Genomic DNA, 15,670 nt, shown 5'->3' on the forward strand with positions numbered 1-15,670 from the left:
CGGTATTTTTGGGCGCAGACTTGCGCAGTTAAGAACACATTCTTATTTTCAATGACTGCCTAGGAACGGTGGGTTAACTGCCAAGGTGTCGCTAGCTAGCATTAAACTTCTTATAAAAAAAAAAACTATAAATCATAACCACTAGTTAACTACACATGGTTGGCATTACTATATATTATCTAGCGTGTCCTGCGTTGCATATAATCTGACTGAGCATACAAGTATCTGACTGAGCAGTGGTAGGCAGAAGCAGACGTGTAAACATTCATTCAAACAGCACTTTCGTGCGTTTTGCCAGCAGCTCTTCGTTGTGCGTCAAGCATTGCACTGTTTATGACTTCAAGTCTATCAACTCCCGAGATGAGGCTGGTGTAACCGAAGTGAAATGGCTAGCTAGTTAACGCGCGCTAATAGCGTTTCAAACGTCACTCGCTCTGAGCCTTCTAGTAGTTGTTCGCCTTGCTCTGCATGGGTAACGCTGCTTCGATGGTGACTGTTGTTGTGGTGTTGCTGGTTCGAGCCCAGAGAGGAGCGAGGAGAGGGACGGAAGCTATACTGTTACACTGGCAATACTAAAGTGCCTATAAGAACATCCAATAGTCAAAGGTATATGAAATACAAATGGTATAGAGGGAAATAGTCCTATAATAACTACAACCTAAAACTTCTTAACTGGGAATATTGAAGACTCATGTTAAAAGGAACCAGCTTTCATATGTTCTCATGTTCTGAGCAAGGAACTGAAACGTTAGCTTTCTTACATAGCACACATTGCACATTACTTTCTTCTCCAACACTTGGTTTTTGCATTATTTAAACCAAATTGAACATGTTTCATTATTTACTTGAGGCTAAACTGATTTTATTGATGTATTATATTAAGTTAAAATAAGTGTTCACACAATGGTCTATTGTTTAATAAAATCCATTTTTATAGCCTAACACGAAACATTTTGTGAACCGCTTGTGTCGTGAATTCCGTCTCATTCCATTTTCGATGACACATTCGATGTAAACACACACACACTAAACGTGACTTTTCCAGTCATGTTTGGTTTCATTGCAATCAACTGGTTTGTTTGTAACACAAGCAAACTTGATGGGTCATTTCCCGGGACGTATTGACTGAAAGAAACCGATTTGAAGACAACAAGTAATGACATCATTGGGCACCAATGATATGACCGCTGTTTCGTTGATTGACTGCATTTTAACCCAATGACCACTGATCGTTTTGAAATCTAGCTGGGTAGATAGCCAATGAGCTGAGGTAAAAGGCAATATGTAATGTTTATGTGTTGGAAGACCAACCCATGTAGTAAGCTCCGACGTAAAGAGGGTCAATCGCCATTGAAGTTTCATACCGGAAGGAGCAACGCATGTTACGCTCAGCGTTTGTTTTGGTAAAGCGCATCTTCAGCTGTTTATATATCAATCAGTATGGCGACTAAGTCAGGGAAAGCTAAATCGAAGTCTAGATATACAGATGTACACACAATTTTAGGAAAAATTGATCGGGAAAGTGAGACAGATTGTTGGAGGACGATTCATTTAGCGATTCCCAAATGGAGGAATATTTTTTGAACGGAGAGGACATAGTTTTGGACTGGTAAGTTCTTCTCATGCTAATGCTGCTGTTTGAAATTAATAATATAAAATGTGATTTTTGAAAATTTTAGTAGCAATACATAAAAATGTAATGTGAGACGAGTGTGTCTGCCGCCCCACCCCGCATGAAATAGCCTATTAGAGGCTGTTGAGGGGAGGGCAGGCCCACAACAATGGCCAAAGTGAAATGGAGACTGTAGATCTAGCTGATCTGTCATAACATTCAACCTTATGTTCCCTGTACACATACATACATATATATATATATATACACACATATATATATACACACATACATACATACATACATACATACATACATACATACATACATATATATATATATATATATATATATATATATATATATATATATATATACATATATACATATATACATATATACATACATATATACATACATATATATATACATATATATACACATATATACACATATATATATACATATACATATATACACACATATACATATATACACATATATATATACATATACACATACACACATATATATACATACATATACACATATATATATATATACACATACACAGTGCCTTGCGAAAGTATTCGGACGCCTTGAACTTTGCGACCTTTTGGAACATTTCAGGCTTCAAACATAAAGATATAAAACTATATTTGTTTGTGAAGAATCAACAACAAGTGGGACACAATCATGAAGTGGAACGACATTTATTGGATATTTCAAACTTTTTTAACAAATCAAAAACTGAAAAATTGGGCGTGCAAAATTATTCAGCCCCTTTACTTTCAGTGCAGCAAACTCTCTCCAGAAGTTCAGTGAGGATCTCTGAATGATCCAATGTTGACCTAAATGACTAATGATGATAAATACAATCCACCTGTGTGTAATCAAGTCTCCGTATAAATGCACCTGCACTGTGATAGTCTCAGAGGTCCGTTAAAAGCGCAGAGAGCATCATGAAGAACAAGGAACACACCAGGCAGGTCCGAGATACTGTTGTGAAGAAGTTTAAAGCCGGATTTGGATACAAAAAGATTTCCCAAGCTTTAAACATCCAAAGGAGCACTGTGCAAGCGATAATATTGAAATGGAAGGAGTATCAGACCACTGCAAATCTACCAAGACCTGGCCGTCCCTCTAAACTTTCAGCTCATACAAGGAGAAGACTGATCAGAGATGCAGCCAAGAGGCCCATGATCACTCTGGATGAACTGCAGAGATCTACAGCTGAGGTGGGAGACTCTGTCCATAGGACAACAATCAGTCGTATATTGCACAAATCTGGCCTTTATAGAAGAATGGCAAGAAGAAAGCCATTTCTTAAAGATATCCATAAAAAGTGTTGTTTAAAGTTTGCCACAAGCCACCTGGGAGACACACCAAACATGTGGAAGAAGGTGCTCTGGTCAGATGAAACCAAAATTGAACTTTTTGGCAACAATGCAAAACGTTATGTTTGGCGTAAAAGCAACACAGCTCATCACCCTGAACACACCATACCCACTGTCAAACATGGTGGTGGCAGCATCATGGTTTGGGCCTGCTTTTCTTCAGCAGGGACAGGGAAGATGGTTAAAATTGATGGGAAGATGGATGGAGCCAAATACAGGACCATTCTGGAAGAAAACCTGATGGAGTCTGCAAAAGACCTGAGACTGGGACGGAGATTTGTCTTCCAACAAGACAATGATCCAAAACATAAAGCAAAATCTACAATGGAATGGTTCAAAAATAAACATATCCAGGTGTTAGAATGGCCAAGTCAAAGTCCAGACCTGAATCCAATCGAGAATCTGTGGAAAGAACTGAAAACTGCTGTTCACAAATGCTCTCCATCCAACCTCACTGAGCTCGAGCTGTTTTGAAAGGAGGAATGGGAAAAAAATTCAGTCTCTCGATGTGCAAAACTGATAGAGACATACCCCAAGCGACTTACAGCTGTAATCGCAGCAAAAGGTGGCGCTACAAAGTATTAACTTAAGGGGGCTGAATAATTTTGCACGCCCAATTTTTCAGTTTTTGATTTGTTGAAAAAGATTGAAATATCCAATAAATGTCGTTCCACTTCATGATTGTGTCCCACTTGTTGACGATTTTTCACAAAAAAATACAGTTTTATATCTTTGTTTGAAGCCTGAAATGTGGCAAAAGGTCAAAGTTCAAGGGGGCCGAATACTTTCGCAAGGCACTGTGTGTGTATATATATATATATTATATAAATATATATATATTTATTTATATATATAAATATATAAATAAATATATAAATAAATATATATATAAATAAATATATATATATATATAAATATATATATATATATATATATATATATATATATATATAAATATATATTTATTTATATATTATATATATAATAAATATATAAATAAATATGTAAATAAACAGATATATATTTATATATTTATTTATATATTATATAAATATATAAATAAATATATAAATAAATATATAAATAAATATATAAATATATATCTGTTTATTATACCTCTTGAGACAGGGCTCATATGTGAAACTATTCTAACTGAACATTTTCTTTCACAGTGACACGGACTCCGAATGGGAGCCCCCAGTGCCAAGGTGTCCTGGAGCTGGTTCATCCAGCTCCTGCCACAAGTGGTGTTCATCTGCCCAAATGTATTTCTGCAGGTTTGGATGTGCCTCAGGGCCAAAAGGGTACAGCATGGAGGCATCGCTGTGTTCTTTTCAAAATGAAGTCCCCCATCACCTGCATCACATGCTTGGTGACCCTCTGCTTTACAGCAGAAAGAGACTGCTATGGCACCTGGCATCAGCAGCACAATATTGTGTAGAGGAATGAGGGTCTTCCAAATATTGAAAGTGTTATTTTGTAAATTAATATATTTTCTTCTCCATTTTGGGGGGGGGGGGGGGGGGGGGGTAGAATACCATTTTGGTATTTTGTATATAGTTATTCCATTCAAAATGTATAACTTCACCAATTTGGCCCTTGGGTACATTTGGGCTACTTGTGTGGGACACCTGGGTGACTTCATGATAAATGTCATGTATAGCACACTCATTTTGGGAGTTATCATTCTGAAACTTTGCACAAGTACTGTTGCCGTCTTGTTTTTCACTGAAATTGTCCCCATCATCCTATCTTAATGTTTGTTTTGTCTTGTTCATTTTAAAGATGATACAACAATAAAAATGAAAAAACGTATAGTTTTTTCATTGTATTATCTAAACCAGATCTATTGTGTTATATTATCCTACATTCAATTCACATTTACACAAACTTCAGAGTGTTTTCTTTCAAATGGTACCAAGAATATGCATATCCTTGGTTTTGAGCCTGAGCTACAGGCAGTTAGATTTGGGTGTCTTCAGGCAGAAATTGAAAAAAGTAGGAGGGTAACTGTAAGAGGTTATTAACAAAAGCGCATTCGCAAAAAAAGCACAATCATTGCACCAGTGTACCCAACCATAAACATCAATGACTTTCTTAAAATCAACACACAAGTATATATTTTTAAACCTTTAAACCTGCATATTTAGTTAAACTCATGTTAGCAGACAATATTAACTAGGGAAAGTCAATTCTCTTGCGTTCAGTACAGGCAGAGTCAGGGTATATGCAGCAGGTTGGGCCTCCTGGCTCTTTGCGAACTGTGTGAAGACCATTTCTTCCTAACAAAGACCGTAATTAATTCACCAGAATTTTACATAACTATGACATAACATTGAAGGTTCTGCAATGTAACAGCAATATTTAGACTTAGGGTTGCCACCCGTTCGATAAAATAGGGAACGGTTCTGTATTTCACTGATAGAATGAACGTTTTGTTTTGGAAATTATAGTTTCTGGGTTTGACCATATTAATGACCTAAAGGCACATATTTCTGTGTGTTATTTTATTATAATTAAGTCTATGATTTGATATTTGATAGAGGAGTCTGACTGAGCTGTGGTAGGCAGGCTCGTATGCATTCATTCAAACAGCACTGGTCGGTGGGGCAATGCACAATTGGCCTAGCGTCGTCCGGGTTAGAGAGGGCTTGGCCGGTAGGGATGTCCTTGTCTCATCGCGCACCAGCGACTCCTGTGGCGGGCCGGGCGCAGTGCGCGCTAACCAAAGGTTGCCAAGTGCACTGTGTTTCCTCTAACACATTGGTGCGGCTGGCTTCCGGGTTGGATGCGCGCTGTGTTAAGAAGCAGTGCGGCTTGGTTGGGTTGTGTTTCGGAGGACGCATCGCTTTCGACCGTCGTCTCTCCTGAGCCCGTACGGGAGTTGTAGCGATGAGACAAGATAGTAGCTACTAAAAAACAATTTGGATACCACTAAATTGGGGAGAAAAAGGGGTCAAATTCACACACACAAAAAATAAAAAATAAGTGTTCATTCAGTATTGTTGTAATTGTCATTATTACAAATTATATATGTATATATAAAAAGTTATAATATTAAAATCGACATCGGTCCTATTGGCGTTGAAAAATCATTATCGGTCGACCTCTACTTGGCGCCATGTCAAACGGTCTCAGCCATTCCTGATAGGGGAGTCACATTTAAGAGTCCACAAGGTTGGACCGTCATGGCCCAAGGAGTGGGATTTCAAAAAGTACAGAAACAGAGGCGCAATACAACACTATAGCTGTGTTATTCCATTCAAGACAGTAGCGCAGACAGTGTCTTTATTCATTAAAAGAACAATTGTGAGTGGCTTAATAAAAGAAAAATGAACCTACCATAACAATCAACAACCCAATTCAATGAATGTTGACTGGTTTCATAAAGCATGTTAAAAAAAATCTTTATCTTATCAAACATGAAAATGTTATCCATTTCCTCCAGCAAACATAGTTGCTAAGAAACCTTAAAACAAACAGTCTAAATCAGCCAAGGTGGCCTCTTTATAAAGGGAAGATGAGTAAAGCCCTTCTTTTTTACCCTTCATTGATGACGCATATGAGAAAAACATCAACAGCTCTACAACTGGGGAATTCTCTGTAATAAGGCTACATCAAAATTGCCAAAAAGGGTCAGTTGGAAGGCAAAAAACATGGTAAAGAAATGCTTGGTGGGACCTGGTACAAGGCTTTACCAGTACCACTAATCTTTGTGTTTTGCATTGTACAGATTGTCATTGCATCAGTGAATTGTCACTGACCAAGTGTCATGGCTGTCAACTGCAACAGACTTAGCCAATGTCAACAATTCAGAGTATATTCAAATGAATAACAAACAGCTTAACTGGTCCGGGTTCACATCCGGACTAGTTTCACACAATTCCAAGTTACAGAGTATTCATGTCATGACTAAAGGGCAAGTACGAGAGCCCATAGTTAGGCTAACCATTACCCAAAAACTCACACCCTTAAAATCAAACCGGAAGCATTGTTGGTCAAATAGAAAATGCTACGCAAACTAAAGCCATCAGGCAAAGGTAAGATTAACCAGTGGAAAAACTGCATTGCTAAACCCAGAATTCAAGCCCCTCTTCAGAAAATAAAGCTATAAGTCATTCAGAAATACCATTACTTAGATCAATGATGTTTACAGAATAATATATTTGAACCTTTTAATATCACACAGACCTAATGACCTATTATTAAGGATATGAATCTTTCCCGTTCAAGACAATCCAATACATTTCTCAGATTAGATGTCTTCTCTGGTTCAACAAGCTTTCCTCCCTGGACCCTACCTGAATAAATGTATGTTTTAAATATGGAGACCAGGTCCAAACAGACAACCAGACCCAGCCCTGTATAGACCTTGTCAAGTCCAGACCAGGCTGATCCAAATCGAATGAGGGAAGCAGCAGAAAATACATTGTTTTTGCTATGTTATTAACTGAAGCGTTTAAAAACGCACAAACTAAGGGAGAGGAAAACTGAGCTGGCAGCATGCGGGGGAGGAGCCGTGCTGTGTTTGTGACTGTGTGGCTGAGTAGCACAAGGAGGAAGAGAGTGAAGCAAAGAAGCCCACTTGTACTAGTTACTAACTTCTAGCTGCTGGGTTATTTATCATCCACTGATTACATAGCACTCGTTTTTACTGCATCAAACCAAGAAGAGAAGCTAGTCAAGCTAGCTAATCAAAGCTACATAGGCTGCCCTTTCCCCCGTCCTACACAGAAACTTCATTCAAAGTTGAAGTAGAAGCCTACCTGCTGGCTCTTGGTCATGGAAACATATCCTTCTCATTTAACAGCATCATTTTAAATCAATCTTCCATTGATATCCTAACTTGCTTGCCACAACAGAGTCAGAGGCTAGTACCACTGATGATTGGCCGACAAAAACAACAAGCTACATGCGCCTCCTGTGAAAACACAATGTTCATGTGTGGGTAAAGTTGATAGTTTCGTAAGGACAGTAATAAGCTTTACGTATTGACTTCAGCACGTATATCCAAATGAGTTGTCTCTCTGGTAACTTACTTTTATTCCAGTAAAGCACAATTTACTTATTATCCCTTGCGCAAGTAGCCTACAGCTGTGGGAAACTGAGGGCCCAAAATATTTTATACAATGTTGCAAGCACATGCTTTGGGCTGGACCAAGTTAATACAATGTTAAGTTCCTTGCAGAGAGGCCATGCATAGCCAATGTGATTTATAGGATATTTACTTTTAAAACCAGGATATTTTCTACCTACCAAATGCAATATTTGTATTTGTCGGCTGTACGTATGCTATTCTTACATATTAGCACATTTACTTTTCGAATAGTAACATTTTGATTGACCACATGACATTGATTGAGATATGAAGACTATTACAAATTTAACTGTTCCATAAAATTGTGCATATGAAAATCCTAATCATGTCAGTAGAAATGGTAAAATAAATTGGCACTCCAAATGGAAGAGGTTGTTGACCGCTGGTGTAGCCTATTACTGGCAACTTGACTAAATGGCAGAAGGCCAGCAGCAGCAGGCTGGGGGGGTGTCAGGAACAGGTTCTCTTCTGGTTAGGCTATATTGATTAGAGGTCGACCGATTATGATTTTTTGTAATAATGACAATTACAACAATACTGAATGAACACTTATTTTTAACTTAATATAATACATCAATAAAATCAATTTAGCCTCAAGTAGATAATGAAACATGTTCAATTTGGTTTAAATAATGCAAAACCAAAGTGTTGAAGAAGAAAGTAAAATTGCACTGTGTGCTATGTAAGAAAGCTAACGTTTCAGTTCCTTGCTCAGAACATGAGAACATATGAACTCTGGTGGTTCCTTTTAACATGAGTCTTTAATATTCCCCAGGTAAGAAGTTTTAGGTTGTAGTTATTATAGGACTATTTCCCTCTATACCATTTGTATTTCATTAACCTTTGACTATTGGATGTTCTTACAGGCACTTTAGTATTGCCAGTGTAACAGTATAGCTTCCGTCCCTCTCCTCGCTCCTCCCTCGGCTCGAACCAGCAACACAACAGCCACCATCGAAGCAGCGTTACCCATGCAGAGCAAGGGGAACAACTACTAGAAGGCTGAGAGCGAGTGATGTTTGAAACGCTATTAGCGCGCGTTAACTAGCTAGCCATTTCACTTCGGTTACACCAGCCTCATCTCGGGAGTTGATAGGCTTCAAGTCATAAACAGCGCAATGCTTGACGCACAACGAAGAGCTGCTGGCAAAGCGCACGAAAGTGCTGTTTGAATGAACGTTTATGCGCCTGCTTCTGCCTACCACCGCTCAGTCAGATACTTGTATGGCTCAATCAGATTATATGCAACACAGGACACGCTAGATAATATCTAGTAATATCATAAACCATGTGTAGTTAACTAGTGATTGATTGATTGTTTTTTATAAGATAAGTTTAATGCTAGCTAGCAACTTACCTTGCCTGTTACGCAAATGCAGTAAGCCAGTCTCCTTGTGGAGTGCAACAAGAGAGAGGCAGGTCGTTATTGCGTTGGACTAGTTAACTGTAAGGTTGCAAGATTGGATCCACCGAGCTGACAAGGTGAAAATGTGTCTTTCAGCCCCTGAACGAGGCAGTTAACCCACCTTTCCTAGGCCATCATCGAAAATAAGAATGTGTTCTTAACTGACTTGCCTAGTTACATAAAGATTAAATAAAGGTGTATAAAAAGGTGTATAGTCCATTTTAATTCAATTAAAATAAATACCTTTTTTTTTTAATTAGCGCCCAAAAATACCGATTTCCGAATGTTATGAAAACTTGAAATCGGCCCTAATTAATCGCCCATTTTGATTAATCGGTCGACCTCTAATCTAGAGCATCCCAAACATGCTCAATGGGTGACATGTCTGGTGAGTATGCAGGCCATGGAAGAACTGGGACATTTTCAGCTTCCAGGAATTGTGTACAGATCCTTGCAACAAGGGGCTGTGCATTATCATGCTGAAACATGAGGTGATCGTGGCTGATGAATGGGATGACAATGGGCCTCAGGAACTCATCACAGTATCTGTGCATTCAAATTGCTACCAATAAAATGCAATAGTTTGTTGTCCATAGCTTATGCATGCCCATACCCCCAGCATGGGGCACTGTTCACAACATTGACATCAGCAAACCTCTCAAGCACACAACGCCATACACATGATCTGTGGTTGTGAGGCCTGTTGGACGTACTGCCAAATACTCAAATTATGTTGAGGCAGCTTATGGTAGAAAAATGTACATACAATTATTTGGCAACAGCTCTGGTGGACATTCCTGCAGTCAGCATGCTAACAGCATGTCACTCTACTCTCATTTCCGACATGGCTGACACTGGGACAGTCTAAGAATGTAACTATCAAAACCCCATACCTGCGTCATGAGAGGCCAGAGCCCGGAGCATCTTCCCAGCACTTCGGCGGGTTTGTCGCTCTTTGTTGCAGAGCAGCTCCATGAGCAGGTCCAGGGCACCGGTCTCCTTGAAGACGCCCACCAGTGAGCCGATGCTGGCGTAGGCACTAAGCACGTGGATGGTGTGTGTGATGCTGATGGCAAAGTCGCTCTTCTTGGCCATCTGTTTGCGGGCCCTCGTGACCAAGTTCTTGACATCGTCCTTCATGTCTGAGAGCTCCACCTCGTCAAAGGTGACATCAGCAGGGAACTCTCCACTGGGCCTCTCCTCCTCCTGGAGGGGCCGCTGGGTGTCTGCCTTGCGCTTGCCCAGTAGAGTGGGGCAGTTGGCGTAGACATCCTCCGTTGACATCCACATCAGTATGTTCTCCGTCTTGCTCTCGCCTGAGGTTGAGCCGCTGGAGCCGCCCACCCCTGAACTGCTTCCCCCACCTCCTCCTGCCTCATTGCTCCCTCCACCTGAGCCACTACCGTCGTCTATGGCCAGCAGGCACCAGCGGATCAAGTACTCTGTCTGGCCATCGTGAGTCCGCCGCTGCCGGATCAACTCCTCTGGATAGGCCTGCAGCTTCGTGCCCAGCTGGACAAGTAGGTTCCCGTTGCGGCGTTCGCCTACCATGATTGCTGTAAGGGAAATATAAAGGAATGCTTAATATCAATATACTTTGATATCTGCATATATATTTACAAATATAAAAAAACAGCTGTACATAAGTTTTGCAAAGGTAAAGTCATTTTGAATCAGCAATTAAGACTATGCAAATCAGAGTGAGATACTGGATGGGCAAATACTGTACTCAGCCAATGAAGGCTTAATTGCATTTAAGATTTACCCTTCTTGGGAAGGATAGACATGATAAAGCCATTGGTGAAAGGACAACTATACATTTCTGGAAACTTTCATTTTCACTATGAGTTATTTGAACATCCCTTTTTCAAGGCAAAGATAATTAGCGAAATGACGCCACACTAAAAAGCCAGCTAACAGGTTATACTAGCCAACTCAGCTAGTCGTGTTGAACAATAATATCGACTAACATGTAGACAGTAAAGTATTTTGTTAGTTCAACTAAGTTACCTAAATAACGTTAGCTAGTTATGAACATCGTTTGAATAATTTGCAAAAGAGAATGAGTAACAGTTAGCTAGCTAGTTCACTAGCAGTTGCAAATGCCAACCACGGTCGTAAGCGCATTGCAAACATGGTAAACGCTGGCTGCTGCTGCAGTTAGCTTGAAAACGCTAACTAACGTTAGCTTGGTAACGTTAGCTAACTTTGAACTTGAGACATCTGATTGCATCAGCAGGGAGGTTAGTCAGCTCTACTTTTTAAACACTAACGTTATCCTCATATTTACGGTGAACAGGTGTGGCTGCCAATGTCGCTGATTAACTCCAACACATCAGTTTACCGACAGACTGCCTCATTATCAGCAGGGGCCCGTTTTGACAAGGCAAGCCTGCCTCAACTAGCTAGCTTGCCAGCATCGCTCAGTAGCTAGCTACGGATAGCTGGAATAGTGCGGCCTAATAACACTATAATAACAGGGGATACCTCTTACCTCCAGTGTTACAGGGTTTCCCCCTTTTCACCGTTTTCCCGCTCCTCTGTCGATGGAATGTTCTTCTCTGTTGTAATATGTCGTTTCCCAGCCTGGAACTAGTTTTTAGCCAGCGTTTGATACGGGGCGCGCACGTGACAGGTAGGAATTTCACCACGTTCACGTCATGTCGACAACTCGGTAACTACGAGTCAAATGAACGTAAATTCTTTGTATAGACCGTATAACTTGCTATTGGTTGATTCTGATACCTCCCAAGTGGGGAAACTCGGAATCCAAGTTTTTCGCTTTGCAAACAAGGGTGCAGGGTTCCGGTCACCGGCCTTTTATCAATTCGATTTGCTAACCTCCTGCGTCATCTCTCGCCTCTTTTAAAAAAGGTCGAAGTTAATCGAGGAGCGTGAACGTGGTTGGAAATGCATTTGCTTGAAACAATATGGTTCTTCTCCGTCATTCGCGCTTCGTTAGGCAAATTACATTTACAGGGGTCTAACGCTCAATAAGTGTAAAGTGATCAAAACTAAGTAAATTAATTGTGCAAAACATTTTATAGAAAACAATAAGTAGCATGTTTTTCTCTAACAAAACGAAAGCTGATTCATATGGGATGTGGAAGATTTCAAAACTCTTCTGCGGTTCTGTTTACAGTCACTAATCGCGTTTCCATTCCATCCAGTTTTTATGCCAGTATGCTAGTAAAGTCATTCCTTGTTTTGTTTTTTTTAATCATGACATGTATCCTATTTGTGGTACAATTGTATACATTCCAACAGATCATTTGTTTTTTCAACATGGTGGGATCTTTTTGTGTCAGTAAAATTAATTATGCAAGAACTGGTGGAGGAAATATTGATATAGCCATCCTCCCGAGTTGCGCAGCGGTCTAAGTCACTGCAACCGAAAATATATATTTTCATCCAATGTCTGTCATGTTTTAGGTTTACATGATTCATTAATTGCTGTTCATGCTATATCAAGTAGGCTGTTATCCTACTCTAAATATAACTACAATTGAAATAATCACTTTCTTTTACCATTTTTAACTAGCGCAATGCTGCTGTTGTCAGCTAGCCAGCATAAATAGCGAGCTGGGAAGTGCTCGTCAGAACAACTGACTGAACCAACTAAGCCAAATCCATTTGTCTCAAATCAACTTTCAACTGCGAATTTGGGCACGAGGCGTGTCCGTATAGCCTCCCCACATTAGGTGGAATGCTACGGGAGTAAAGAGGAACAGTTTCTTTCATAGAATATTACATTGTTCACGTCATGTCAGAAACGGCCATTTCCATTTCCAACAAAGAATTTGAGACTGCATCCAAGATGTCCTACCGTTGTTTTCATTGTAATCTAATTCAGATTCGCATACTCCGATTCATGGACGGTCTATATCCGGGTTGCATCCAATGTACATGTCCATAGTATGGTCCAAACGGCTTTCCATAGTAACACAACAACATGCAGTGTGTCCCGCTTGCCGAGCACTTGTTATCCTGCAGTAAGGAGAATGAATAATCTAGAATATTGTAGCCAATATCAGGCCAATGTGACAGCTAAAGCACATTTAGTGATTTTCGCCGAAAATGTAAATCTACGGCATTACATCTACATTTATTTTTTTTAAGTCCCAACTTCGGCAGATTAATTTGAAATTCTGGTTGAAGTTTCTAGCCACAAGCATAAACTAGCTAGCTGGGAAGGGCTCATTAGACAACTGACTAAACCGATTCTATGGCTGTGTTCGATTTTGATATTTTCCCAGTGGAGAAACTCTGCGCGAGTTTCAGAGTTACAAGTTGTCTTGAAAGCGGCATCCATCTCGCTGCGCATAAGTCATACGTTTTGGGCATCAGGCTTGTCCGCATAGCCTCTCACCCCTAATGTTTTATTCTTCTTCTCTGTGAGTGTTATGGCGGACCCATCTAAAAAAAAGTGTATTGCCACCCCCCCTAATGTTTTGAAATAAGCTTCACGATAATATCATAAAATTCGTGAAAGTCCTGTCATTTAAAATAGATAACAATACACTCATCCCACAGTTTATTATGTACACCAACCCATTCACGAAAAGGGATCGCTCCTACAGACAGTGAGTTATGTGACAGTGGCTTGCTATATAAAGCAGGCAGAAAGGCATTGAGGCATTCAGTTACTGTTCAATTGAACGTTAGAATGGGCAAAAAAAAAATCCTGCTGTTTATTCATCCATAACAATCTCCCTAAGCAACGTTGAGCGTGGTATGATCGTCGGTGCCAGGCTCGCCGGATACAGTATCCCCAAAACGGCCACCCCCCTGAGCTTTTCATGCATAACAGTGTCTAGGGTTTATAGAGAATGGTGCGACAAACAAAAAACATCCAGGCAGCGGCAGTCCTATGGGCGAAAACAGCTCGTTGATGAGAGAGGTTGAAAGAGAATGTTAAGAATTGTGCAAGCTAACAGGTGGGCCACAAACAGACAATTAACAGCGCAGTACAACAGTGGTGTGCAGAACGACATCTCAGAAAGCACAGCTTGTCGATCCTTGTCACGGATAGGATATTGCAGCAGAAGAACACACCGGGGTTCCACTCCTATCAGCTAAAAATAAGCAGCTCCAGTGTGCATATGATCACCAACACTGGACAATTGAGGAGTGGAAAAAACATTGCCTGGTCCATCGAATCCCAGTCCTGTTGTGTCTACAGCTGCACACTCGAGAGCATCCTGACAGGTTGCATCACCGCCTGGTATGGCAACTGCTCGGCATCTGACTGTAAGGCGCTACAGAGGGTAGTGCGAACGGCCCAGTACATCACTGGTGCCAAGCTTCCTGCCATCCAGGTTATCAGCTTATCTGAACATTGTTGCTGACCAAACCCAATAGAGCATTTTTGGGATGAGATGGATTTGGCTGTTTGCAACATGAACGTACACCGTCCAATCTGCAGCAACTGCGTAATGTCATCGCTTTAGCATGGACCAACATCGTCTGTGAAACGTTTCCGACACCTTGTAGAATCCATGCACCTGAAGAATTCATAGCAATAAAAATGGCTTGCAGACTACCAAGATACATCAGCAATCACTACGTTAACAGCATATCTGGACTGACATCAATCAACAATAGACAGTCAATCATTGGCCAGAAGTTCATCAACAGAGCCGCTCACAACCCATCATTGAAGGAAGCCGTGGGACAGGCCAAATAGACCACAGATACACCCATGTCCATAATGCTGAAACTGACCTAGAAGAGAGGAAAGGGGAGAAGACAAATAATAATAATACAAAAAAAACAATCAATTGTGTGTGTATGAAAGTGTGTAGAATGCACTCCTTAGCGCCCCCACCCCTCTCCCCCTGCACAGTTGTGAGCTAATTTTTTATGACGTTTTCTATCTTTTATTTTTTATTTCTATTTTATTTTTTAAAGTAAACACCACAAACTCATGTCGGGAAAAGAAAAAGGCGAAACGAATCTACGCCCGTTCTGATAAAAACCCTAGGGCATCTAGCCTCGGGGGATGCCTTGCTTGACCACACCCTCCTTCCTGGCTCTTCCACCAATCCAATTGTTTCTTATGGACAGAAAAGAGCAGAAGCTCTGAGCTGTCCGATCAGGTCCATTGTCTACTGGCGACCCAGAGTCTGCAACACCACTAAGCAAGGGGCACCACCAAG

At 40.5% G+C, this 15,670-nt stretch overlaps 1 protein-coding gene across 7 annotated transcripts in view; it reads right to left on the reverse strand.

Annotated features, from left to right (window-relative positions):
• LOC110502367 (cullin-9) overlaps nt 1-13,885 on the reverse strand; it is a 40,205-nt gene extending 26,320 nt beyond the window's left edge. For 6 of the 7 annotated variants that reach the window (XM_036959674.2, XM_090216695.1, XM_036959673.2 and 3 more), the window contains exons 1-2: nt 12,007-13,885; nt 10,406-11,068 (exon numbers count right to left, since the gene is read on the reverse strand). In XM_036959674.2, the coding sequence (XP_036815569.2) occupies nt 10,406-11,063 (658 nt within the window). In that variant the 5' untranslated portion in view covers nt 11,064-11,068; nt 12,007-13,885. Of the gene's footprint in view, nt 1-10,405; nt 11,069-11,999 lie in introns of all 7 variants that reach the window. The other variant, XM_090216692.1, reaches the window with a different exon arrangement.
• Between the last annotated feature and the right edge of the window lie 1,785 nt (nt 13,886-15,670).

The sequence above is a fragment of the Oncorhynchus mykiss genome, chromosome 23 (assembly GCF_057628025.1).
Source record: "Oncorhynchus mykiss isolate SJ-2025 chromosome 23, ASM5762802v1, whole genome shotgun sequence".
Lineage (NCBI taxonomy): Eukaryota > Metazoa > Chordata > Actinopteri > Salmoniformes > Salmonidae > Oncorhynchus > Oncorhynchus mykiss.